The 26773-nt window shown below is 40.8% G+C and overlaps 1 protein-coding gene across 45 annotated transcripts in view; it reads left to right on the forward strand.

The window, feature by feature from the left end:
• The window catches only part of Nrxn3 (neurexin 3), a 1566538-nt gene that overhangs the window by 426148 nt on the left and 1113617 nt on the right, over positions 1–26773 (forward strand). For 25 of the 45 annotated variants that reach the window (XM_060387976.1, XM_060387977.1, XM_060387980.1 and 22 more), the window contains 2 exons: positions 18611–18912; positions 24680–24841. In XM_060387976.1, coding sequence (XP_060243959.1) covers positions 18611–18912; positions 24680–24841 — 464 coding nt within the window. Of the gene's footprint in view, positions 1–18610; positions 18913–22725; positions 22750–24679; positions 24842–26773 lie in introns of all 45 variants that reach the window. The other 20 variants (XR_009593039.1, XR_009593040.1, XM_060387963.1 and 17 more) reach the window with 1 other exon arrangement.

Raw genomic sequence — 26773 nt, forward strand, 5'->3', positions numbered from 1 at the left:
CACATAATCACACATAGTAATGGATTTGAGAAAGGCATTTAAATCAAGTATATCATGTACTTTAATCACATTCAAACCATCCTCTTTCCCCTTCTGGATTTTATATGGATATATAAAATCATGTATGCATATGGGATGTGAAAGTAGCAGGGAGTGGCTGGGGAAGGAGAACAATGGGAGTGGGATGATTTTTTTCCAGCATTTGACAGCACACGCAGAAAAGTTTTCTGGTTCAATATGTCTTTGAACTTTATTTCTTAAAATATGACATCAACAAATTTTATTTGACAACCTCGTCGCTTTGTGAAGGGTAGAAAATTTTAAACTCTGAGGCTAGAGAGATGGCTGCATGGTTAAGAACACTGGCTGCTCTTTCAGAGGACCTGGGAATGATTCCTAGCACCTTCATGATGTCTAATAATGATCCAGGTGATTCAATTTCCTCTTCTGGCCTCCATGGGCCCTGTAGGCATGTACACAGACATACATGCAATCAAAATACCTATACATGTAAAACAGAAGTAAATAAATTGGGAAAGAGAGAGAGAGAGAATATTCCAAACACTAGTTTGGAAGATAACTCAACTGGTTAAGTGCTTACTATGCAGACATGAAGACCAGAATTCAGTTTCACTTTCAGGACACATGTAAAAAGCTGGACATAGAATTTATTGCTTGTAATCTCAGTACAGAGGAAGTAAAGACCATGGGGATTCTGGCCTACCAGTCTAGCTAAATTGGTTAGTTCCAGGCCAGTAAGAAACCTTTCTCAACAATCAAGATGAATGACCTTCTCAGGAATGACATAATGACATATATCTGGTTCTACACACACACACACACACACACACACACACACACACACACACACATACACACACACACACACACACACACACACACACACACAGAGAGAGAGAGAGAGAGAGAGAGAGAGAGAGAGAGAGAGAGAGAGAGAGAGAAAACAACTACAAAGTAGAACGGAGTAGAATGAAGTTCTTATGGGTCTTAAGTACTATACTCATCGCTATATTTCTCTTGCCTAGCATACTGTCTGCTATCTACTGGGTTCTATATAAATTTAGCTTTGTTGAAAAGGGTATAGAATCCTCTTTTTTCTTTTAAAAATATTATTTTATTTTATGTGTGAAGGTTGTCTGCTTTCGTGTGTGTCTGCACACCACGTGCCTGCAGTGCCTGCAGCAGGTGAGAGCTTTAGATTCCCTGATACTGTAGTGACCCAGGGTTTTGAGCAGTGCCCCCTGGAACCCCTGGTGCCCTCTGGAACCCCTGGTGCCCTCCGGAAGAGCTGCCAGTGCTCTTAACCACTGAGGCATCTCTCCAGTGCCTGCTCACTTTCCAAAGTGTATTATGGCATGATGAAATTTTACTTGAGACATCACTAACAAATTGCTAATCATCAGTTTAATTCTGTGGACTACAGTTTTTTATAAGTTTTATTTTTATTGTACATTATCATAATGGTAGTTATTTTAGTTAGTGTGTTCCACATTTGATGTTTAGAGAGAGTAAGGTGAAGATTCTAAGTCTTGAAGTAGGGGAACGATTCCTCAACTTCCTCATAGACTTAAGCTTGCATGTAGAGGCATCATTGCTAATTGTTTTAGGGATTTGGACAGACCTTGGTATAAGGAGCTACCAGTCCCCATTTTCTTAAGACTTAGACTTGATGTATCTTAATCAACTTTCCTTGCGTTTCCTTGTTCTGCATCATTTATCTGCAAACGGTAGTCTAAAACCTTAGCCAACTGGGGATAGGTACAACACAATGCCTCTAACCTGTGGTGGCCTGTGTAAAATCTTCATGCCAGAGATGAGCTACTCAAGTCACTGACTGCATTCTTAATGTCAGATGGAAACACCTAGAATTCCATCAGTCAGGAGACAGACGTGGGGGAGTGATGTAAGTTTGAGGCCAGCCATAGAGAAATTGTGCCTCAAAACAAAGAAACAAAAATGTTAGAAGTATTTCTGGAGAAGGTTAGGATTTGAGGTTTATAACTGTAATAGAAAATATTATCCCTTTCACACTTAGTGTATGGGATAGAAGATAAAATTCGAGCCTCCATTTTAGAGTCTTACCCTGCTTTTAAGTCACAAACCAGATGCTTACTTTGCCTCAACAGCTACATTGGCCCAAGCACTGTGCATGTCTAACAGAGCCCTCTAGCTCAAAGTCAAACTGTCGCGCGTTATAGGGGTTGTCGGCAAATGAGGCCACATCTGCAAGTGGTCTCTGAATCCTTCTGACTTAGAAGGAGATTTGCTATTTTAGGTTCGGTGCCTAAAGAGTAGACTTCTTTGTTGATACTTTAATGAGATTTCCCTCAGCACTTACATATTTGAAATTGTAAAAATGTAAAGAATGGCCATGATTTTACCTGTCACCTATGTCTTTGTTCACGTCCAAATATATATGGCCAATACATCTAAGTGCTGGAAAATCAGTGTGTTGGGCAGACAGGTTTGTAAAGGATGTTCAGACTTCACAAAATTAGGTAATGGACACCAAATTTGTTTGGGATACATAGCACACTACACAAATGTGTGTTTGAAAAATAGTGGCTGAGCGGATGCCTCAGTTAGTAAAGTTCATGCCCTGCAAGCGTGAGGACCCGAGTTAAATCCCTGAAAGTAAAAAGGGCAGCCACGGTATTGTGGCAATTGCATTTCCAGCACAGGAGCTCACTGGCCAACCAACTTAGCGCACTTAGTGAAGTCTATGCAAGTGAGAGATCTTATCTCAAGAATCAAGGTGGACAGTGTGGAGAAATGACAGCCCATGTTGTCTTCTGGTGACACATGCACATACACACATAGATACATCTGCACACATACTCAAACATGCATGCACATGCACTCAAACACATACATACACGCACACACAGAGGTCATTTTTTTTATAAGAGCGTTATTGATAAGAGTTTTGCACACAATACCCAGCCCTAACCAGGGAAGCACCATAGCCCAACAGAGAGAATGTCCTCTTTGAAGGTTGACCTTGATCTGTACTACAATCTGCTTCCTGTCAGCTCAGTAAGAGAATTTAATCCCTCTGAACTGAAGTTTATTTACTTGTAAAATAAGGCCAAGAAAGTATTTTATTGCCGAAGAATGTTGAGGGCTAATTTAGAATCATATCAAGCATCCCACAGGAGAAGATTTCACCTTTAACTAACATATAAGTGCATGGATATGCTATTTCTATTAATAACATGTTGGTTCTAGTAGGTAGCATTTGAAGTCTTATACCCTTTAATGCACTAAAAGAGGTCTTGGCTAATTTCCACCAAACATTATAAATATAATGCTTATCTTACTAGGACCTTTTCTATATGTAAAAGCAATAAAAGTTCAAAATATATTTTCCCTTTTCCTTTTTATACTGTGGGGAAAATGTGCTTCTATGAAGGACTACAACTGTCTTAGACAAAAAAAAAAGCATTGAAAATAAAATAAATATTTTATTCTAGTTTTGTATACAATATTGGTACCATAATTGAATTTGGAACCAGTAAAGATTGTTTGCCTTTTATTTAGACTTCCTGAGTCGGATAAGTGATTTTAAAATCCTTTCTAAAGAATTGACCCTCAGTCTTCACCGTTTTTTTTTTTATTTGGAGCCTTTCCTTAATTACTGTCCACCATTATTTCTCCCTACTTGGAGGCCTGGGAGTGGGACAGTTTGAATTTTTACCAGCGTTGCCAGCAACCTCTCACTGCTGTGTCTCTTTTCTTGAGACCAAGGCGATGCGTAGCTAGTTCTAAAAAGAAAGCCTGGAGAAGGCATCCAGGATTTGTGCCTTTCCTTTGGCAAAGTTCCCCCAGTTTGTGTCTCCGAACAGGGCTTTAATCACCTGGGCCCAAGCTCGGCACTGAAAGCTTTAGGAGTACCACAGAAATGGTAGATTAGCCACATTTAACAAAATAGAAAGTTTTCATTGTGTCATAAAAAGCCGTATTGATCTTGTCCAGGCATCGACTCAAGGGCCTTTTAACAAACCACTGTGTCTAGACTTGCAGGCTAGAGCCCACAGCGAGAACAAAAGAAGGCTTGGGATGCAGGCTGCCCTCTCTCCTCTGCAGGAAAGGCTGGGAGTAGCTACCGATTCAGCTTTCTCAGTGGGGCCGTTCTTAAAGGACTACCATGATTTTATTCTGCTGTGGAGAAAGTAAAATGGTTGTGAGGTTTGTGTCAGATACCCGTGTGACACATCTTAGATGCCAGCTTACCTGGTTCCAGGTGTTTGCTGTGGATGGAACTATTCGACCATAGCAAGTCCATGTGTCTTAGGCTATCCCAAGACTTCAATCCATCAACATTGTCTCTGCCTTTAAGGAGGTCATTCTGAGCTCTGTGCTGTACACATTGAGAAGGACACAAGTGGGAAATGGTGACTTTGGGGTCATTGATCAGTTCAACTGCATTTCTGTTTAGTTCAGTCTGACTTTAGTCTCTTAGGCCTACATAGCAGATTGTGGACAATTATACTCACAGTGTATGGCTGATATTTTTGCATCCATGTGTAAAATAACCAGATAATCTTCCAAGATTTGGGGAGAGGTGTAATTGGGTGCTTTATTAAAATTGTCTGCAGAGATTTTAACTTTTAAATATATGGGATATTCCAGTCACTAAAAGGCATATAATTATAGTAAAAGTTATTACTGCTATTAAGATTCAACCTTTGGAACGAAGGAATTTTAATGTCTTAACTTGTTTGCTTTATAGGTTTTCATAAAGACTGTTTTTTTTGGGGGGGGACACAATAGGAGGGCAATCCTAACATTCATGAGGATAAGGCAAGAGGTTGAGGGCCAGCCTGGGCTGTATGGGATAACCTTATTTCACAAGGAAGGCTCAGAAGTATTCACTACATAATGTTAATGAGCATATCCCTACATGTTTGCTGTTCTTGTTACTAGAAATAATATAATGGTTATTAACTACTGTAGATAGCTGTATTGTTTATACCCTTTTATAGTTTATATTCAGTGCACTCTATATGTTCTGGGCTTCATGAAGGAAATACTGAGCCAACTGTGTATATACTTAGTGATTTGTGCTTTCTCAATGGTCACTCAATAATTCTATACTATTTTCTTCTTCCATGATGTGACTTTCTTAACTTCTAAAATGTGTTAACTTTTCACAATACATCATTTTTTTGTTTGTTTTGTCTTTTTTTTTCTGGATACTTGTCTTAGTTAGATTTTCTATTGCTGTGAAGAGACACTATGACCATAGCAACTCTTGTATGGAAAACATTCTATTGGGGCTGGCTTACAGTTTGAAGGTTTGGTCCATTATTGTCATGTTGGGAAGCTTGACAGTGCAGAGGCAGACATGGTGCTGGAGAAGGAGCTGAGAGTTCTACATCTGGATCTGCAGGCAGCAAGGAGAGGCAGTGAGCCACTAGGCCTGGCTTGAGCTTCTGAAACCTCAAAGCCTTTCCCTAGTGACACACTACTCCTACAAAGCCACACCTCCTAATAACACCACTCTTTAGGGGGTTATGGGGGTCATTTTTCTTCAGACCATTTCATTCATCATTTGCTAATGGGATAGTTTAATTATAGACTTAATGAGAAGGGAGGTATCGAAGCATCGTCTAAGGTTTCCTCTACACTGTGGCAGTTTGTCATGGACAGTTCTTTACTTGTTTTCATCACAGACTGAAGAGAAATTTGATGTAACAAGTATTTTTTACCATGTAGGTTAAAATGGATACTTTTTTGGTTTCCAAGTATCTGCACATTTAAAAAAAAATTTCTGTGAACCTTTCAAGAATTGTAATTCTTCCTGAACATGCATCTGATTTTGGTACTAACTAGGCCCATGTCTGGGCTATTGTTCTACTCTGTCCTCTTTCCTCTCTCTTTCCTATGCATATTGATGCATGTGTTTGCGTGGGTATGTGTATATGGAGGTCAGAGGTTGACACTGAGTCTTTCTCAACCATAATCCATTTGGTTTTGAGACAGGATGTGCCACTGAACCTGGAGGTTGCCAATTTGGCTGTGCTGTGGCCAGCTAACGTGGGATCTTCCTGGCTCTGACTCCCCAGTGCTAGGATAAAGGAAGCCCTGACTTTTTTATGTGGACTCTGAAAAATAGAACTTGGTGCTTATGCTTGTAGGGCTAGCCTTGTATCAAGCGAGCCATCTTAGTAGACCTAACTTTTTTCAACTTCTTCCTAGCTCTGTCATGAAGGCCAAGGAATAATTCACAACGGCTTGCTTTGTCAGACAGTACAATCCTCTAAACTTGTGAGATTAAAAAGCGGGTAGAACAGAACTCTCAACATGCATCATATTCTAACTGATCTCTCTCGAAGGTGAGAGGATGCACAGACCCATGGCCATGTAAATTTATGTAAATGTTTAAGTAAAATACTCAAAACTCGATTTAAAAGTTGTTTCTAGAAGGGCCACCTGGGTTTAAATGCCTCACCATTGAAATCACCTATATATTTAATGTAACTTAAAAAAATCTTTAGACATCTTCACTGATGATTTTTGGGACAAAATACTTATTTTTATCTCCTGTTTGTAACGGTCTCATGGTGGGAAAGGCATGGCAGGGTGTCACAATTCATGGCAGCTGCAATGTGTGACCAAAACTGCTTACCTTTTGCCGGACCAGGAAGCAGCAAGTATGACACAAACTTTTCAAAGAGCTACTGCCACACAGAGCTAGCCTTTAAGCTAATGCTATACTTGCAATTTTTTCTTGGTTCTAGCATGTTGGGTCCTGGGAGCAAACCAAAGAGCAAGTTAGTGTACATTTATCTCTCCTGATGCTCTTATTTTAGTGCCTCCTTCTCTGTTTGGTGGGCTTGAATGATATTGTCAGGGATTTAGTGCCATGACTACTCTGATTTCTGAGCCAACTGTGTAACAAGTATCCTGGGTCAGGCCTAGGCTCCAAACATCAGTTTGGAACTGCATTTTCTGCTCAAGGCATTTCCTTGGGCATGTAGTAAGGTTTGCCTCCCTTATGAATTGGAAGGAGTTTCCTGTGAATTAGAAGTATTCACTCAGCAGTCAGCAGAATGGCTGGAGAACTGCAGGCCTCCTTGAACAGGTCAACTCTGAAGGGCTTCTAATATGAGTTGTCTTAGTCAGGTTTCTATTGCTTTAATGAAACATCATGTCCAAAAATCAACTGGGAAAAGAAAGGGTTGTTCAGCTCACACTTCCATATTGCTGTTCATCACTAAGGGAGTCAGGACAGGAACATAAACAGGGCAGGAACCTGCAGGCAGGAGCTGATGCAGAGGCCAGGGAAGAGTGCTGCTTATTGTCTTGCTTCCTCTGGCTTGCTCAACCTGCTACTTTATTGAACTGAGGACCACCTGCCCAGGAATGACACCACAGTGTTTGGGCCATCTCCCATTGGTCAATAACTGAGAAAAATGTCTTACAGATGGATTTCATGGAGGCACTTCCTCAACTGAGACTCCTTCTTCTCTGATGACTGTAGCTTGTGCCAAGTTGACACAGAAAACCAGGAAGTACACTGAGGAACTAGAAGGGACTCAAAAGTCCAACCTGAAGGAAGGGGAGATTTGAAATAGAGAGAACTGTCCCCCTGTCCACTATGAGTGCAGTGAGCATCTAACTGAGAAATGCAGGGTTCAGCGGGTCAAACTTCTGTATTACCAAGGAGACCAATCACTTTCCTTTTCATTGAAGAGAAGACTGTGCAGAGGAGACAAGATTAAAGCGTTACTTTTAAACTCTTTGCTCTGGTGACGTGAGAGGAAATTTTCTCAAGGAAAAATGGGGATAGAGAAGAGTTCTTCCTTGTGTTTATTGCTTGACCCATAATTAAAAAAAAGAAGTGGGTAGTGAAAAATATAGAATTAGAAGGTGTCCTCTTCAGTCTCTATGGTCTCTGATCCTAGGATTCACTGCTTGAATCCCCCCTCATATCCTCCCAGGAGCCTAGCACGACTTAGGTCTCCAGTGTGTCACAGAGATACCACTACACTCCATTTCTCTTTTCTCTAAAGGCCTTCTGACTTCTCTCCCTCCCTCTCGCCAGGTCTGATCTCCACCCTCTTAACTCTCTGTGTGCCCTCTCCTGCCTTGTTCCTTCTCTTCAGCTATTACCTCTGTCTATTCTATCTCCCCTTCTAAGTGTGATTTATGCATTCTTCCTTGGATCCTCCTTGTTTTTTTATCTTCTTTAGGTCTGTGCCTCGTAGTATGCTTATGCTGTACTATATGACTAAAATCCACTTATAAGTAATTCCATACCATGTGTGTATTTCTAGGTCTGGGTTACCTCACTCAGGAAAGTCTTTTCTAGTTCCATCCATTTGCCTGCAAATTCCATGATTTCTTTGTTTATAAAAGCTGAGTAGTATTCCATTGTGTAAATGTGTCACGGTTTCTTTATCCGTTCTTTGGTTGAGGGACACCTGCATTTTTTTCCAGATTCCGGCTATTACCAATAAAGCTACTATGAACATAGTTGAGCAAGTGTTCTGGTTGTACAGTGCAGTGTCTTTTGGGTATATTCCCAGGAGGACTCCTTCTAACTAGACTAGCCTCCTAGCAGAGGAAGGAGAACTCCAAACAGCCCACAAAAACTTCATACAAGATGTGCAGGAATAAAGATAGAGCAGAGACTGAGGGCATCCCCAACCAATGCTTGCTCCAACCAGTCTTATCCTATGGGAGGTCTTTGACACTATGAATGATACTCTGTAAAACTTGCAGATAGGAGTCCTGACCAAGTTGTCCTCTGAGGGACTCTACCCGGCAACACCTCAAAACAGATGCTGAGACTCACAGCCATACATTGATCCATGCATAAGGAATCTTGGGGTATAGTGGGAGGAAAGAGAAACAGACCTGGAAGTAACAGGAAGAAATACATGTAATTTAAAATAATTAAAGGCTGAAGACTTTTAACAATAGAGAAATTTGCATATAATAGAATGCTGTTAAAATTAGAAATTAAAAAGTAATATGCTTTCTTCTGTATACAGGAAAGTGTACAACGTCCTAGAATATGTAAATCATTGTTATCTCTATTGATAAATTTTAGTCAGCTATGTTTTCATCTCTTTAATATTGACTGACATTTTTAAAATGGGCATGGTGATTCTGTTATTTATTCATGATACATACAAATTCTTGTGCATATATAAATGCACACATAAATATACAGACACTTGTACACATTTATGTAAATTCTTGTGTGTGTGCATGCATGCTCATTTAGAGAGTGGCAAGAGATGAAGCTAAGTGCTCTCATGCCATCCCTAAGAGAGTTAAAGGTCAGATTCTTCATCACAGATGATTTATCTATAGCAAGACTTGAGTTTCAGGCTTGGCATTTAACTCTTAAAATACGTGAATCCTGAACCTTAGGAAGGTAGGATTTGACATCAGAGCAGAATTCATTTCATTCTTCTAGGAAAACTTTCAGGAATTAGCAACAGTCATAAAGCATGCATCTAAGCAAAGAAGAAAGACTAATATAGGACTTACTATAAGTTGTTTGAAGAGAACCAATGTAAATGAATACATGATTGTGTTTGGATTTTGTAGGCCCGTGAGGACATCAACAGTGAGGAAGGGCATCGCACCATGATTATAGCATACTGACAGCATAAGCACTGAAAAGGGTGGCTACAGTACACAACTTCATTTGTGGCCCTTGACTGAAGTATCTAGACTTCAAAGATAAAGAAAAAATAAAATAAAGCTAAGCAAAGTGTCTAACTTTAGTTAGTTATTTAGTTATTTAGTTAGTTTGTTTACCCTACCTACAAGATGTGCAAGGATAAAGATAGAGTAGATAGAGCAGAGATTAAGAAAATACCCAACCAATGCCTGGCCCAATCAAAGACCCATCCTATCAGAGAGTGCTAACCACTGACACTATGAGCAATACTCTGCTAGGCTTGAAGGCAGGATCCTGACAGTTTTCTTTGGGAGAGGAGCTACCCAGTAGCACCTCAAAATAGATATTGAGACTTAGCCAAATACTGGGAAATGCATCTTGTGGAAAAGTAGAAGGAAAGAGAAAAAGACTTGGAAGTGACAGGAGCTCCATAAGAAAGACTAACAGAGCCAACTAACCAGGGCTCAGAGAGGCTTGTGGAGATTGAAGTATCAACCAAGGACCAGGCATGAATTGGACCTAGACCCCTACAAAGATGTAGCAGATGGACAGCTTAGGCTTCATGTAGGTCCTCAGTAAGGGGAGTGGGGACTGTAATGGACAAGGACTCACTTTCCAGTTATTTTCATCACTGTCCCCCTTACAGGCCAGAGGGGAAGAGGACATGCTCAGTTCTGATGGAACTTGATGAGCTGGGGTGGATGGGAAAGGGAACTTGCATTTTCTGAAGAATAGAGGGAGGAAGGGACAGGAAGGGGAGGAATGATGGGGCTACAACCAGGATGTACACTAAATTAAAAAATAAGTAAATTTATAAAAAGAAAATATATAATTGGTTTTTACTCACATGCATTCTGGTGGCTAAAGGAAAACAAAATATGCAGAATGTTCCATAAACTATTAGTGGCAGACGGTCAGTCATATGTAACACAATTGGCTTCACAACTGTTTTTTTTTTTTTTTTAACAAGATCCTTTCTTTCTTGGCAATGTCTTCTCAAGCCCTCTCACCTCAGTGGTTATCTGTCCTCTGTGTGAATCTCAGATAAATAGAATGGAGCTACTGAGCAGTAGCTAAGGAGAGAAAGATTTTTCTCTGCTAGCTTCACATCGCCAGGGCTAGGAGATTGTGGCCCTGTACCATATCATAAACCATGCACAGATGTCCCCTGAAGCAGCCACTGAACTTTTCATCAGCCCCTGAGCACCTATGCTTTCTTAAGGACCACACTCACAAACATGGCGTTTCTAATGACTACCATTCCATTTATCCCTTTAAAAGTGAACTCAAAACAGCTAAAATGTAATCTCCAACAAGGACCCATGATCTGTGATACCTTCTCGCATGTGCCTGTATCAGCTATGACACGCTCATCATATTGAATTGTAATTACGTGTTTGTGCTTACATTCTCGACACCTGTGAGAGATAATATTTCTAAGACTGGGACCTGAACCAAGGGCTTGGTGGTCTTCATGCTATATTAGTTATTTTTGTGTGGTTTTACCCAAAATACTTGACACAAATGATTTAAGGAATAAAATACTTATTTTATCTCCTGTTCGTAAGGATCTCTGTCTTTCACGGTGGAAAAGGCATGGTAGGATAGCACAATTCATGGCAGCTTGAATGTGTGACCAAGGCCGCTCACCTCTTGGCAGACCAGGAAGCAGCGAGCGTGACACAAACCAGGAAGCTCGTACACCTTTCAAAGACCTCCTGCCAGCAGCCTACTTGAGCCAGCTAGGCTGCCATCTCCTAAGGGTCCCAGGGTCCCTACCCACACTTCCGAAACGGCACTATCACCCTGAGACTAAACATTCAAAACATGCGACGGGGGGGGGGGGGTTATATCAAACCCCAACTGTAACACTCACCTCATATCAACTGTACAAATGGTATACACTGGCTAAGTTCAACAGAAAGGTTAACAAATAGACAACGAGAAGACCTAAGGTAAAGCTAAATTCCTGTAGATTTCAGCAAACAGTGAAGCTCATGGTCAGATCCACTGCCTCCAATACAAGGTGTACAACCCACACATCCAATTAATAGTGCAACTCTGTGAGATAGCCCATTAGTGTGAGCGTGTAAGTCGCTGGCGCTCGACAGACATTCTAAACAATTTAGCTTTAGGGATTTTCTTCTTGTGTAAAAAGCACCTACATTTTTCTCTCTCCTGGGACTTATGTACATTTGGTACATCACCAGCACAGGGCACACCTGCGACCCTTTATTCCTTACAGAGATGAACAAAAATTTCAATGTATTATAATGCAGTTGAGAGCAGCGCGGGCTCCAGGATGCCATTAGCTTTCTAGTGATTTCACTGAAGCGTGGTTTTCCAGGCCATTCTTTCATAGACTGGGGAAGCTCTCCTCACCAGGATGCTGGCTGTTTATTTTCTAAGTGACAACTTGATTTACTGTTTTCCTTCTCATCACTTTCAAGAAGCCTCTGCAGGCTGGTGAGTGACCCAGGCAGTGTGCAAAAGTCCATTTATTTCTCGACTGCCTCTTCCTGGAGAACAGTCTGAGGATAGGGGTTGGAAATGGCCTGAGGAGGCCAGGTTCCCTATGTGCTTTCCTTTGTAGTGTGGCTTGCACACGGTGACACAAATACTGCCTGCTTGTACCCTCTGCTCTGAAAATACCCGTGCATGATGGGATGTGGCAAGCAAAGGATTCCAATGTTTTTCTTTTGGAAGGGGGAATGGCTCTGCAGTTGGGTCTGTCTTCATGATTTGTTTGGCCTTAAAATATGTTATAAGGGGACATAATCAGACACAACTTTCAGGTTCAACAGGAAGTGCAGCCCCATGAGTCTTTTGTCTTTAGACTGACATGAGAATCTATTTCCTCTCAGATTTGAGTGGTATTTCCAGTTAGGTGATATCTAGTAAACATCAGTCTAGCAAAGAGTTTTACTTTCTTTTCATTTTGCAAATATGATCCATATAGAGCCAAACTGACAATTTGGGTATTGTACTGACTCACAGCCCCTCAAAGGCCTTTAGAGTGAGGTGTTCTGGTTCTTATGTTGATTCTTTAACATGTTGCGTGGAAAGAGAACAGAATTGCCCAAAGCCTGATCATACTTGTGCTCCTGCTGATTTGCCTGTTTGAGCCCAGGGCACCTTTCAGAGCTGAGTAGATGTGAAATCCTGTTCCGTTCGTGCCGTCTCTTCTCCCTCCAGCAGCAGGCAGAATTCTTGTAAATTTGTCAACTGTTCTGTCCCTGCAGCTGTGTTTCCCCTGCCTTGGACCCCTTGCATCATTTGCCTTTCTCAAGGCTCGAGAAGCGGTGGCTGAGAAGCAGAATGATCTGTGAATTCACAACTAGGGAAGCCATTGCTTCCCATTGTGGGCACTGGGAGGAAGCCTCACATGGCCTCTGCTGTTTGTGAAGCTGGACGAAATGAGACTGCAGACCAGGCTGAGGCCCCAGGCCAGCCCTTTGTCTAGTAGGGAGGGCCGCAACAGCCCATGTGTTTTTGTGCCTCATTAGTTCTGGGTGGGCCAAGCCAGGATGGGCAGCCAGGGTTATCTTTGCATCAGTGCAGACTGAAGCACTGCAAGGCTGTATGAGGCCAATTTGAAGGACAAAGGATGGCATGATGTGCACAGTTTCATCTCCGAGGTTCATTATGAGGAGGGCTGGCTCCACTAGCTGTCTGGAGCACAGCAGGTGTTCAGCTCAGGGCCACTGGTTTTAGCCACTCCAGAGGGGGGGCTGCATTTTAATAAGCTTTTTCAAGTGTCTGACTTTTTTTTTTCCACCAGAGAATTTAGAGGAAACTTCATCTTCCTGTTTGGATTCCTCCTGCCTGGGTGGTCCTTCCCCTGCTACCATCACCGATATCACCCTTTGACAGGTTGAACTTCCCTCAGCTGTAGTACCTCCCACAGTGGGATTCTGCACCTGTCCTGAGAATCTGAGGCACGCTGAGGCTGGGCTAGAATAGCAAAGGCAGTGAACTGAGTATCAATCCCAGTACTGAGGGGCTTGCTACTTCCTAATGTCTCGGGTAATCTGTCCAAATTTTCTGCACCTCTGCCTTCTGCTGGTGTCTCTATGTCACCACATTGGTGTAAACACATCAACATGGTCTCATGGCTGCTGAGAGAAGGCATGTAACAGCTAAGAAAGCATTTGGAAACATGGGACACATGCAGAAAACTGTGTCTGCTTCCAAAAAGGCTCTGAGTCCCTTTTCACTCAGACCCAACATGTTTATCATTTCAGTGGCTCCTCCTCAACACCATAACACTTTCCTTAGTGGTTTCTGCTAGGAGCGGTTTGTGTCCTTCTATTTTATTTTTTTTCCCAATATGATGTAAATTCTACTCCATGAATTATATTGACGAATAGACTAAGCCAATCTAGGGAACCTCTGTGAAAGATGTTCAAATGTGTTTTGAAAAATTTTGGTGCAATCTTTTAGCAGTAAAAAATGAGCTGTTTTCATTCCTATCAGTAAAAAACCTGCAATGGGCCGTGCTTGATATGCATTGTCTTGTTACCACAGCATTGTGGAGATGGAGGTAGAAAGAGCAGAAGGCCTTTCTATCTTTGGCTACATTGTGAGTGAGAGGCTCTCATGAACCCATGCGTCAAAACTAAACCACACACCAAAAAATAATGTTCAGCAATTCCCAGGGACTGATGACTGGACTGTCTGTATGTCTGTCTATCATCAACCTGTCTATACACACACATTGTGTGAGTGTGTGTACCCGTGAGTGTGCATGTGTGTGTGTTTATATCTTGATCTACAGACATAGTTGGGATGATAAGACACCAAGCCATAAAGACACATGTCTTGTGCTTCACAGTAAGAAAATATTACACTGTGTATTTTAAATTACTTTGCAATTTCTCCAAGAGTTATTATTCTATGAATCACTAGTTGGATGCTTTCTATTTTTGAATTGTAGAGAATGGAATTGAATAAATGCTTGATAATGCTGTGTATATTTCAGGACTTCGATTAGCAAGCTCTTTGAAAGATCAGTACCTCACGTATCTTACATAAACTGATTTAAAACTCCCAGCTATACATACCTAGATTCCATCTAGTGTTTAATCAATTGGACACCTACAAATAATGGCTAAATGATTCGCTGTCGTACGGAATTGAGCTCTGCTTTTCACACAGTGGCAGTAACATTTTTATTTTAAGACTTACACAACAGATAGTAAACTTTGGCGTGATATCATTTACATGGATCTCAACAGCCCATTAGCCGTGTTAGTGACTCTTCTCTTGCCAAGCCTTAGCTGTAGGCTAAGCTGCTGTGTGCAGTGTTGTATAATCCACTGCATTCATTTTCTCCACCTGTTTAGCCTGAATACATACAAGGTGACTGCATTGTCTTTTCAACTCCCTTCTCACTGTAAACATCATGGATAGGAAATGAATTTGGGGCACTGTTGCCTTTTTTTTTTTTTTCTGATGGAGGCTTTGGAGAATTGAATCAACTCAGAAGGATAGTTTGTCACTATCTGGTTCTGCCTTTTGGTTATGTTGACTGTCAGCCCAGTATGGTTTTCAAGGTGATAAGAATGTGCCTGGGTCTCAAGCTACTGGAACAAATTAAGATCGGTCGGGGTTTTAGGAGAAAAATAATCTCCACTGTGAGGGTGTGCAACAGGATGATTTTCTGAAAGTCCTTCTCTGTCTCCTTCTTAGCCCTTATTTGATCTGAGGGATTGGGACATGCATTGTCAGGTCTCTCTTCTCAAAATCCAGGAAGAATAAATCTAAGGAATTAAGACTGAAATAAGTTTGCTGATCTAGAATGTGATTCTGAGAAGACCTTCAGCTGTCTTTTGTTTTAGTGGACCCCTGCTGGGATGAGCGATCGGGGCAGTTGGGTTGATACTATTCCTAATATCCCTTTTGGCCCAGAAAAGAGGTAAATTGAACATATGCACCAATAAGTAGAGAATTCAGGAAGGCTCTGAATTGCTTTAAAAATATCCATTAGATATGTGCCATGGAAGACACTTGGATACATAAAATTTTCCTTGGGACACCAGCATAAATAAGCATGTAATTTGCATAGTCATTTTCCTTCTCACAATGGTTTTGTATATTATTTATTTATTGTGGCATTCTCTCTTCTGTCGTAATGCCTCCATTTGTTTTTCCTTTTAAAGTCTTCTACATTAAAAAAATATTATTTTAAATATACTCAGAATTCACAGGGGAAAGGAAACATTTCTTTTGGTGAGCACACGTGGTTAACCTTGGGGGAGAGGAGTCAGTTTGGACCCCACTTTGCTAGTGTCAGTTTGTTTCACAAGTCCACAACTCCATGGACTCACTTGGAGCCCTAGAGAAGCCACTGGAAGCAGGCGGCACGTTCTGAGTGATGGTTTCAGGGACAGGCAAAGTGCAAAGTTCCTTCAAGTCCTGTTTATCACACACTGTGTCCTCTTGAACACTCACTCATTCCTAGTCATCAATTTGTTTTCATTAATAAAATAAAGGCATTAAATCAGACAACCCCTAAAATACCTTATAACTTGACAATTTATTGTTTTGACAGATCCCTTCCTCTAATTATATGAGAGATATTAAGCATGGTCTGGCACATTAAATAACATCCCGGTACTTGCTGCTTTGTGTCAAGCGTTTCCTCCTTGAAGGGTCCCCCATGATTACTATAAGCTCTGAATTGTTCGCCTTGCTCATCCATCCTAGTTCAGTGGACCGTGCATAACTCGGGTTTTCACAGAAGATGCCCAGTAGTTTGCCACATGTAGTACCAAGGACCACACTGCAGTTGTGAGTATTGTCTTTCTCTGTAGAGAAAGAGCTGAGTTGTGACAGCTGCTCCCAATTGTCACCTGTCCTCAATTGGAGTCAGGTCCAGGCCTGTTGTCTAGTTGCATTTTAACAAATATGTTTCTTCACTCATCACAAATGAGAAAAGAGATCGTGACAGTAGACAGGGCAAGAGAAATTAGATTGAGTATATTTCAAACACACAGACAGTGTCAAGTTTCTGTTTCCTGACATTTTGAGGCTATTTTTGAGAAAATGCACCAGGCATAAATGAGTGCCAAGTGTTACTACTTTGCTTATTATTCCAAAAATATATATGACATATATTGTAATTATAGATAGATAGATAGATAGATAGACATACATACACACATAAATGAATGAACACATATAAACATAAACGGCTGGACACACACACATACACATATATGGGTACACACACACATATATTTGCTGTAGTTTAGCCATCTATATGGAAGCAGGTACCTTTGCTATCATTGTAAGTGCACAGAAATAGGCAGGTAGACACACCATTGAGCCCCTGTGTAGCATGCAGAAGAAACTTCATCTCTTCTTCAACCCTCTAGCATTTATATTTTGAATTCCTGATTTCATGGTGTTGCGATGTTATGATTAATTTAACTATTTATAGTGGGGTTTTTTTTTTTGTCTCTCAACATAGTGAGAGTGACTGTTCTACTTCATTTTATTACCACGTGATTAGAAAGTATGTGTTTTGTTTTGCTTAAGTAATTTGTGTATGGACCTGAGCTGAGGTGAATTTTGTTTTGGCTCGTAAGGTTGAAATGTAGTTTAGCCAAGGGAAAACAGAATTTTCCCAAGCTCAGTCTGTATCCCTAATCTTTAAAGGAAAACTGCATGTCTATGTGTATCCTATTGCCAATTTTATTTTATTACTTAAGTGCTTTTAAATAGCAGTTGACTGAATCTGATATGAAATCAAACATTCTGAGTTTGCCTAGCAAGAAGACACATGGAAGTTCATGTGCTGTGTGCCAAAATTGTGAATCAAATAATGCTCAAATTGATCAACTTAGCTATCTCCAGTTTTCTTAAGTTGAAAATACGTTTGTATCTACCTGGAGGTCCAGGTTCAAGTTTAACTTTTTTTTTTTTTGACTCCTTGGGAAAAACTGCTGCAGGGAGAACATGTCACCAGACTGCTCCTTAGCCCATGACCTTCCCTAATTCTCTTCCTCCATTCAGCCCTCTCTTACAAGGTATCTAGGATTAATGAATGTGAACACCCAAACTGACATGACAAGCTTTGTCTACAGATGTAGAGACAGACACCAGCATCATGTTTTAATTTCAAAAAATAATGGTTCTAGAGAAGATACCGACTCAAAACAGGCTTTGAATAGGGAATAGGTGTCAGAACTTGAAATGTGTTCTTTCAGGAGTATATAGGTTGGGCTGGAATCCTGTCTTGGTCTGTTTCTCCAGTTTGGAGGATAAGGTTGTATAAAAAGCAAGTTCCGATCAGGAAGGGGCATTCTGAGATGAAGCTTCTCATCTGCCCAGAGCACAAGACCTCTTTGCTTGCGTCTAAGGGTTGTATTGCTTTCAGGCTAAAACTTTACTGTGTTTCATCCTGTGCTCTTTCCTTCACTGGACTTATCACCTCCTCTAGTCCAATCTTCTACTTAATAACCCAGCCATGTCCTATAGGGCTCCCGATTTTACCATAAAAATCAGTTAGCTAGGTTCCTAATAAATGGAAATCAAAGCCAAATCTTTTAATGTAATTGATTTTAAGTTATTGTTTAATAAAAGGTACAGAGAGCTAAGGAATCCTTTGTCAGAAAGGACAGTTAATTATCTATTCTGAACCAGATCTATTATAAGCATTTAAATATCATCACTGAAGTAAAGGCAAAGGGAGCCTCGCTTGACCATTTTGAATAAATTGTATTCTCAGGTCTTTCTTCCAGAACGTTTGAAGGAAAGGAAGCCCACTCCCTTGAACTATTTTCGTTTGTTTGGTTGGTTGGTTTTGTTTTTCCCTCTGTTGTGTAGACACATAGTTTCTCTGCGGTCAGCTCTTCTGTTTTCGGGAGTGAAGTAGGAGCTGCCTAGAGTAGATTCTTGCTTCTCAGCACATGACCACTTTGTCCTTTTCTTTACCTACAGCTCGAGAGGAGAACGTGGCCACTTTCCGAGGCTCAGAGTATCTGTGCTATGATCTGTCCCAGAACCCGATCCAGAGCAGCAGCGATGAAATCACCCTTTCCTTTAAGACCTGGCAACGCAACGGGCTCATCCTCCACACGGGCAAGTCAGCCGACTATGTTAACCTGGCTCTGAAGGATGGTGCGGTCTCCTTGGTCATTAACCTGGGGTCTGGGGCCTTTGAGGCCATCGTGGAGCCAGTGAACGGGAAATTCAACGACAACGCCTGGCATGATGTCAAAGTGACACGCAATCTTCGGCAGGTAATGGCCGGGGAACAGCAGACCTGGAAGGCCCCTCTTAGGCAGACACTGTGAGACAGCTGACTGGTGAGGTGGTGAAGGCTAGGGATCTGGGTGGAGATTTGTCAAAGTATAACTTTCTTCAAGTTTTTTTTTTTTTGAAATTTCACAAGGAAAAATGATTAAACTATTTTTCTCCTCATACTTCAATTCCCCATTTGTCCTTGTTATTTAAGAAAAAAAAGTTAGCTGTATAGATAAGAAAAATGATAAGTACTTCCATCCTTTTTATTCTGCTTTCCTTTTATCATTTTCTTAATTACTTTCGAATCTTAGCATATTGTTGTTAAATTCAATTAGGGACAGCATTTTGTTTCCACAGCTTGATGGATTGTCCTCATTCTTTGAGTATATGTTTTTTTTTTTTTTTTTTTAAATTAAGTTAGCCATTGCCATGATGTCATGATTTTATTTCCCTCCAGGAAAAAAAAAAATCTTTCTTTTATTCTCCTCTCCTATTAATTTACCATCCCTCCCACTTTTGTTTATATATCTATTTTACTGTTATGTGAACCTCTAGCCTTAGAATTGACTAGCCAGGATCTTTCTGAATTCATGTTTCTCTGTTCCCTGACGCTGTGGTCCTACCTCACTGCCCTTGTCTCTACCTCCGAGACTCTTCAGTTGCCTGGGAGGCCTGGCAAGTGGAAGCACCCAAATAAAAAATGTCAACTGTGGAGCAGCTTTCCTGATGCTGTGTGTGCTTGAGAACTCCCATCGCTTGTGGATTCTAAGCAGGCAACTCCGTCAGGTGACACCACGTCCCGAAAGCCTGAGCCAGGCAGAGCTGTTTTCCATTCCATTGCTAGTAATGATAATAATCAAACCTTATCAGTACAGATCAGCAAAAGAAAAGCATTTTCCACCAAAGCCAAGGTCTGTGCTGAGATTGCCTTTTTCATGTTACTATTTTCAGTCTGGTTTTTTCTCTCCTTGTAAATTTGTCACGCAACCAGGTTGGACAGCATTCATCCTTTATTAATCAGAAAGCTATGCAAATTTCCAGAAAGTGCTTATCAAATTTTCTTCTGCAATATGATTGATTTAGTGCTGTCTTGTGTAAACATGGAAGCATAAGACATGACAGGTGTTGGCATATGTTTTCTGTTTGATAAAAGTATGATTCCTACGAAAGGCTAAACAAACAGCATAGGCTGGCACACACTGGAACACATAGTCAAAACAGCCATCTACATATTTAACTATATCAAGGAAGCCAACTGATTGGAAGATCCCATTCTGTTTATAGTAAACTTGTCAAGTAACACAAGATTTAGACTCCCCAACATTTTTACCACAAAGGAATTCAAATTTTGTGAGTCACTGTTCTATGATTTCCCTTAAAGGTCAAATAACTAATACTTAAGTGCTTTTGTTCACTTCCTCCATCCATCGTGACACAGAGGAACTTCTTACAGAGATTCTCAAATCAAATTTTCATTTGTAGACATAGACAGACTTAATGCATATGGGTTATGAACTCCAGACCAAAAAGTGAATTATGACCTTTTCCCAGTTTTGATTGCCATTTCCAAAATACTGTTGGAGCTTTAGCCATCTGAGAGGAAATTTTATGTTCTGGGTAACATTTTTTTTTTGGTCACAGGTCTCATCAATTTGCTTTTCTTGCTCCCATCCCACACACTTCCTATTTTTTCATGAATGACTCCACGTTGCTCACGAAACTCTCACTTTTTTTTTCCTACTAACAACACTTTCTCAAGAGTATCAGGCCCCAGTTAAACCTTTAAAACTAGAGCATGTAGTTAAATTATTATTCAGATATGGTTGTGATATTTTGGCCAGGGGCACTGTGGGAAAAATCACCCTGTAGAGTTTCTAATATACTCCAAGTTCTGAAGGTCCACCTTCTTTCTGTGCCCTTGGACAAGTCACTTAACCTTCCTCCATCACAGCTTGCATTTACAAACTCTGATTACAATGTTCCCCAGCCACGTGTGTGGTGGCTAAATATGCAAAGTGCCTTCTGTTCCAGAAGGATGATGAGCTCTTCCATGGTCTGGGTGCTAGATTCGCTGTGACGTGCAGATGATTTACAAGCTGAGCATTCAGTCCCAGAGGTGACTGCTTCTGCCTGCTGCCAGGGATGCAGGAAAATGGAGTTTCCTATTCTAATTAAAGCTGTTGCATTCTTGGGGTTTGGAGTATTTCTTAGCAGAGAGAATCTTGAGCTCATGTAAAAAAGGCATACCTGTATCACTTGAAATCATTGAAATCCAAATTCAGAGAGGGGGGAGGTTGATTTTTACAAATAAATAAATTTAATATTGTATAATCTCAGATTATTATTTTGCCAATTAAAATATTTATACCAACCATTTAAGTTCCCAAGAATACGTTAGAAAAAATGGTAAGCCTCTTTGTTTTTCAAATAAACTGTAAATAGCTTCATAAATATTTGATAACAAACTGTTGGCAACCCACTTCTTTCTCTCTTTCTCCCTCTCTCTCTTCCTTTCTCTCTGTCTTTTTAAAATAAAATATAATGTCTTTGGTGGGAAAGATTTATCTGAGAAAAATTGGCCTGGAGTTTTATGAGTATCCCTTACCAAAGGAGGCAGAACAACTGTTTACCTCCAACCCTGTGGCCACCAGTAGGTTGTTCTGTCCTTATGCCAACTCAGAGTCAACCAAGATACTTTACCAGGACTTCAGATTGAAAAGTTTGACATATGGATTGCCTGTATTCGTTCTACATTATAGCTAGGATTAGAACCTAGACTGCATGTGTCTGTGCATGTGTGCCTGTGATTGCACAGAGGAAAAAGTTGCCCTTCATCTCCTTAAGCTCCAAGGTCAAAACTCTACCACAGCACTTGCTTTACCTCTGGGTGCCACTTGTGGTAAAGCATCTACGCAAAATAGGTAGAAGGTGTTTCAGCCTTCCAGCCTTCCAGCCTCCCAGCTCGAAGGGTGTTACCAAGTGAATATTTGGAAATCATCAGCAAGGAGGAGCTTAATTGTGGTGAGGGCTTTTCTAATCATGTTTAATCTACCATTCTTCCTGCTACCCATTCACAAAATTGTTTAAAAGCTTACTGAAATTCTCCAGAGAAATGGAGGTGTGTGTCTTCCCGCCCATCCTGGCAAAATAAAGAAATTAATAACTGTATTGGGTAGTAAGGAGTAACTTTTTGATCCCTAGGACAAAGACATTATAAACTCTAGTAAAAGAGATGTGAGAATGTTCCCTCTGGCTCACAATTCCACAAAAATCAGTGGGGTCACAGATTAATCTGAGGAGACCTAAAATATGTTGCGAAATCCAGCCTTGCTGTGTGAGGCTCCATGTAGTTAGATTCAGATGTGAAAACAAATACTAACATACCATTAGTATGTAGTTATCTGTTTGTCTACATGTGGAGTGGTCTATTTGGGTGAGGGAAATGTATATGCATTTGTCAGAGGGCAGGAAGGGGACTTTGGCAGCATTCATTCAGAAGAGCCCTGGAAAGTAAGTATGGCAGTAATTCTAAGCAGTGAGGTTTGGTCTGAGCTGTACTATGACTGGTGGCTGAGTCCCCAGGAAGAGTTTCCATAGAGTCCTGGTCTCATTGTCTTTCCCCACTCTCTTTCTGTGTTGGGTGCCTTTTTTTTGAAAAACTAACACAAGATCACTCATGCGATGTGTCATTTTACTAACCGACTAATGTACTAACACCCTAACGACTCATCTTTGTTTTTAGTTTCTTTTAATTAACAATCGTTCTGTTCACAATTTTTAATTTCCTTTCTTCCCCCTTCTCCGCAAAGCACTCAGGCATCGGACACGCTATGGTAAACAAACTACATTGTCTGGTAGATATCATTCTTATTGTCTTTTTTTGGGTTTGCCGTGTGTTGCTCTCCCTTCCTCCCAACCCCTCTTTTGTCCTCTTTAGACTTATTCCCTCTTCCTCTTTGTTGTTTTTTTTTTTTTTGGTTTTTTTTTTGTTTGTTTGTTAAAGTAAACACAAACCTTTTTCTTCAAAAAAGAAAAAATAGAAGGAAACGTAACTGTCCTGAAAATACTATTTATTCAAGTTTGCTGGGGACAGTTTCTTTTCTCCAGTTTTCTTTTGTTTGTTTGTTTTTCCCCTAAAAGTTTTTTTTTTTTTAAAGAAAGTCTCCTCAATTAGCTATATTTTTATTTACCTCTTTGTGACCTCCAAATTACAGCCTAGGGACAACAGCAGTTCCTAGCGAGGGCTTCCTTTTGCTTTGTCTTCTTCCCCCTTCTCTCTCTTCCTGTTTTCTCTGTCTCCTACCCACTCCTTAGTCTCTCTCTCTCTCTCTCTCTCTCTCTCTCTCTCTCTCTCTCTCTCTTTCTGTGTCCCTATATATAGCTGTAGCTGCCTCAGGTGATCTTGGGGAGGAAAAGATGCTGCTTCCTATAATCTTCCTCTCTCTTCTTTGACCTCTTTCCCCACTGTGGCCGAAAGGGTGTACCACCAATTGTGTTCTCCATACATACTGCATGGCATGGTCCTGTCTCGTGGAACACCCATCAACATCACAATCTGTCCTCCACTGACCTCTATGTTACTAACAATGGGCAACCAACCATCAACTGAGTTCTATTCACTCTTCCCCCTACCTCCATCTCCATCCTCCTCTCATTCTTCATGTATTTGGGGGTTGGGTTTGGACTTTTTCTTTTCTTTTTTCCTTTTTTCTTTTCTTCTTTTCCAGTGAGGGAGGCGGCAGGCAGGGGCATTGTTACCCTTTAGTTTGGAATATTTTATTTCCCCCACTTTTTATTCTGTTTCCCCATTTCTTCAGTTTGCTCAAGTGCATGCATGTGTGGCGTGAATTTTGTTTCTGCTATTTTATCCTTTCCCACAGAACTACATTCTTCCCCCTGCCTTCTCTCTTGGCTCCAGATGATTTCCGCATGGGTGTATTAGTGTATGGTGTGTGCACGTTCTGAGGCTTTATCTTTTCTATCCGCCCTCTGCTCGTGGATGGTGGGTGTATGGGTGCCAATCACCCCATTGGCATTCTTACTTTGGTTTTCATTGCCTTATCATTCATTTCTTTTTGTTAAAGTTTCTCTCTCTCTCTTTTTTTATGAGTTTGGGTCCTTTCTTCTGTTGGTGATGGTGGTAGCTAAGGGAGGGCAGGGGTTGGTACCTTGGGGTAGTCCATAGCATGTATCATTCTGGACACATGTTAGAACAGGGACCTTCTCCTTCATTACCTTGAATGCATGTTTGTTAGTATGGTGTATACCATAAAAGAAACAAATAAAAAAAAAGAAAAGAAAAGAGGGGGAAAAACCACTAACAACCAAAGACCAACCCCTAACATATACCATTGTCGAATGTCTCCTTTGATGTTTTTCATTACTACCATAAATAACAATCATAAGACAAAAAATACCAATCATTTTTAGCAGAGGATTGAGACAAGTGAGATCGTCTAAGGGTGGTTCCATTTTCTAGCCTGACTCAATGAAGCATGTACTGGGTGGAACAAGGGACTCAGCCTAGCCATTCTAACACACTGTCCAGTTAACCACTAGGGAAGACTGCAGGCTTGGGACATAGGAAGGCAGACCAGAAAATGGAACGAGACTGTACCTACCTAAGTCAAGCCAAATTAGAAAGTATACCTCACCAAAAATCTTAATGGAGGTGAAACCACAAGTAGGGCAGCCATTGGCTTTTAATAGAATTGTAAGGTCATTGCTGGGATTTTCTTTTTGTCCCCTATGTCCCACTACCAGGTGACAATCTCTGTGGATGGCATCCTTACCACAACAGGCTACACTCAAGAGGACTACACCATGCTGGGTTCAGACGACTTCTTCTACGTTGGGGGAAGCCCAAGCACCGCAGACTTGCCAGGCTCACCTGTGAGCAACAACTTCATGGGCTGCCTTAAAGAGGTAACACCTACATGCTTCCGTTGAATAAGTGGCTGGTATGCCTACCTAAAAAAAAAAAAAAAGACCAATGACTATGCATGGCTATTAATCATTGAGTGAGATGTGAGATGAAATGTGAGAGACAAGACTTAAGATCATTGGGTGGCCTTGAGTTTGCTACTTAACTATTCTATTTCCTCCACTAACTATATAACTAATGAAGACTCTTATAGCTCAGCTGTGTAATATAAAGGAAACATGTATTGTCCATGAAGTCACAAGGAACTAGACACAAGTAAAGGTTGATTTTGTGCTTTTCAGCCGGCATGTGGGGAAGCTGCATTTAGAAGCCGCACAGTCTGTGTGTCTTGTCTAAAATATAGCACATGTATTATTTCATCTTAATTAAATGGGAAAGTCCCAATACTTCCCTTTTTTCTCATTTGTTGAAATAAATGCAAAAAATTCAGTATGTAACATTCATGCTCGGAAAAATGGGCTTGCTTTTCTTTCTTTGTTTTTCTTCCCTGAAAGCTCATCATGGTAGCTGTGGGGAGGCAGCAGGGCTTTGCCAGTCTTCATTTGTTACCCTTGTAGCTGATGTGTTAAGACCTCTGTCTAAGAGCAGAGGAGCTTCAGTCAAGTGTAAGTTCAACCTCTAAGGTCAAGTGTTGAGGCAAAAAGAATCAGGCTTGATTTGCTAGAGCTCTTTCACCACACTGTGTCACAGAAGCGCCACACTGTACATTTTCTTTAAACTAAGCCAATCTTGATTGCCTGTGATGTCCATACCATTTCCTTAGGGAAATTCCTTGAGAAACTAATAGTGTTCCTTCTTCTAGATAAAAAATCTCTTGTGACATCTTGCGATCTTCCTCCTGGGGCATATACTTTATTCTTATTATAGTTATGTGGAGGTTATTGAACAGCAGACATACAGTAGAGGGTGTCGTGCATGGACTCTTTCATCGGGGCAGTGGATGATAAATGTGAATTGCCTCTACTATAACTGGCACACAGTAGGTATATAGAAAAATATTTACTGAATGGACTGATGTATCAAGCAAGTAGCCATGATGTACCTTTGACTGGGCTGTGTTTAACCTTCATGGCTCTTTATAAGTGATGGTCTCCATGCGCAAAGACTTTATAGTTTGGGAAGGAAGACGAGATCAGTAAGCAAATATTTAGAGCATAGGACTATGTGTTCAATGCTGCAGACTAGATGAGCAAAGAGAACAAGTACATTTTAGGTGGGAGTCAAATTTAGAGAAGAAGGGATGTTTGAGCCAAGCCTTGCCTGCAATAAACCATGCATGAGTCGAGGGGAAAAGGTGGAAAGACAAGACACAGGAGGAAAAGTTCAGCTGTAGCTTTGTATTGTTCTTAGTCTGAAGGACAAACTGAAAAGAGGATCCAAAGATTGCTTTCCTCTCTCTGATGGTTATTAAACCAGATTCTGCTGGCTCCAGGAGCACTGTGGTTGTTGCTGAAGAAATTATGATAGGCACACAGCATTTCCCAGATCCCTGGGATCTACTCCTACTTGAATAGAATAACGGCACACGCTACTGTCTGATGATCCCCACAAGGCTCTAAGACCCTGCTAAATTCACACTAATTTGAATTGTTCCCTCACCAGAAAATGATTGTGACATTTCCACCGCCAAGGACCTGGCTGGCTCAGGAATGTACTAAGAAATGTTTAACATGGTACTGTCATCCTCCATTTTCCTATGGGGTAACAGTCCTGAACGTGAAGTTTCCTGGAGGGGACACATTTTTCCCTATACACAGTTACACTAGATCATCTGTAAATTATATATTTTGAGACAAAGGAACAGTTTCCCAACTACAATTTTTTTAAATCTATTAATAAGAAAGGTTAGATCTGAACATTTTGGGAAATCTAGAAAAATAACATTAAACCCATGATAACTTCATTAATGAAGA

The sequence above is a fragment of the Meriones unguiculatus genome, chromosome 7 (genome assembly GCF_030254825.1).
Source record: "Meriones unguiculatus strain TT.TT164.6M chromosome 7, Bangor_MerUng_6.1, whole genome shotgun sequence".
In the NCBI taxonomy this organism is placed as follows: domain Eukaryota; kingdom Metazoa; phylum Chordata; class Mammalia; order Rodentia; family Muridae; genus Meriones; species Meriones unguiculatus.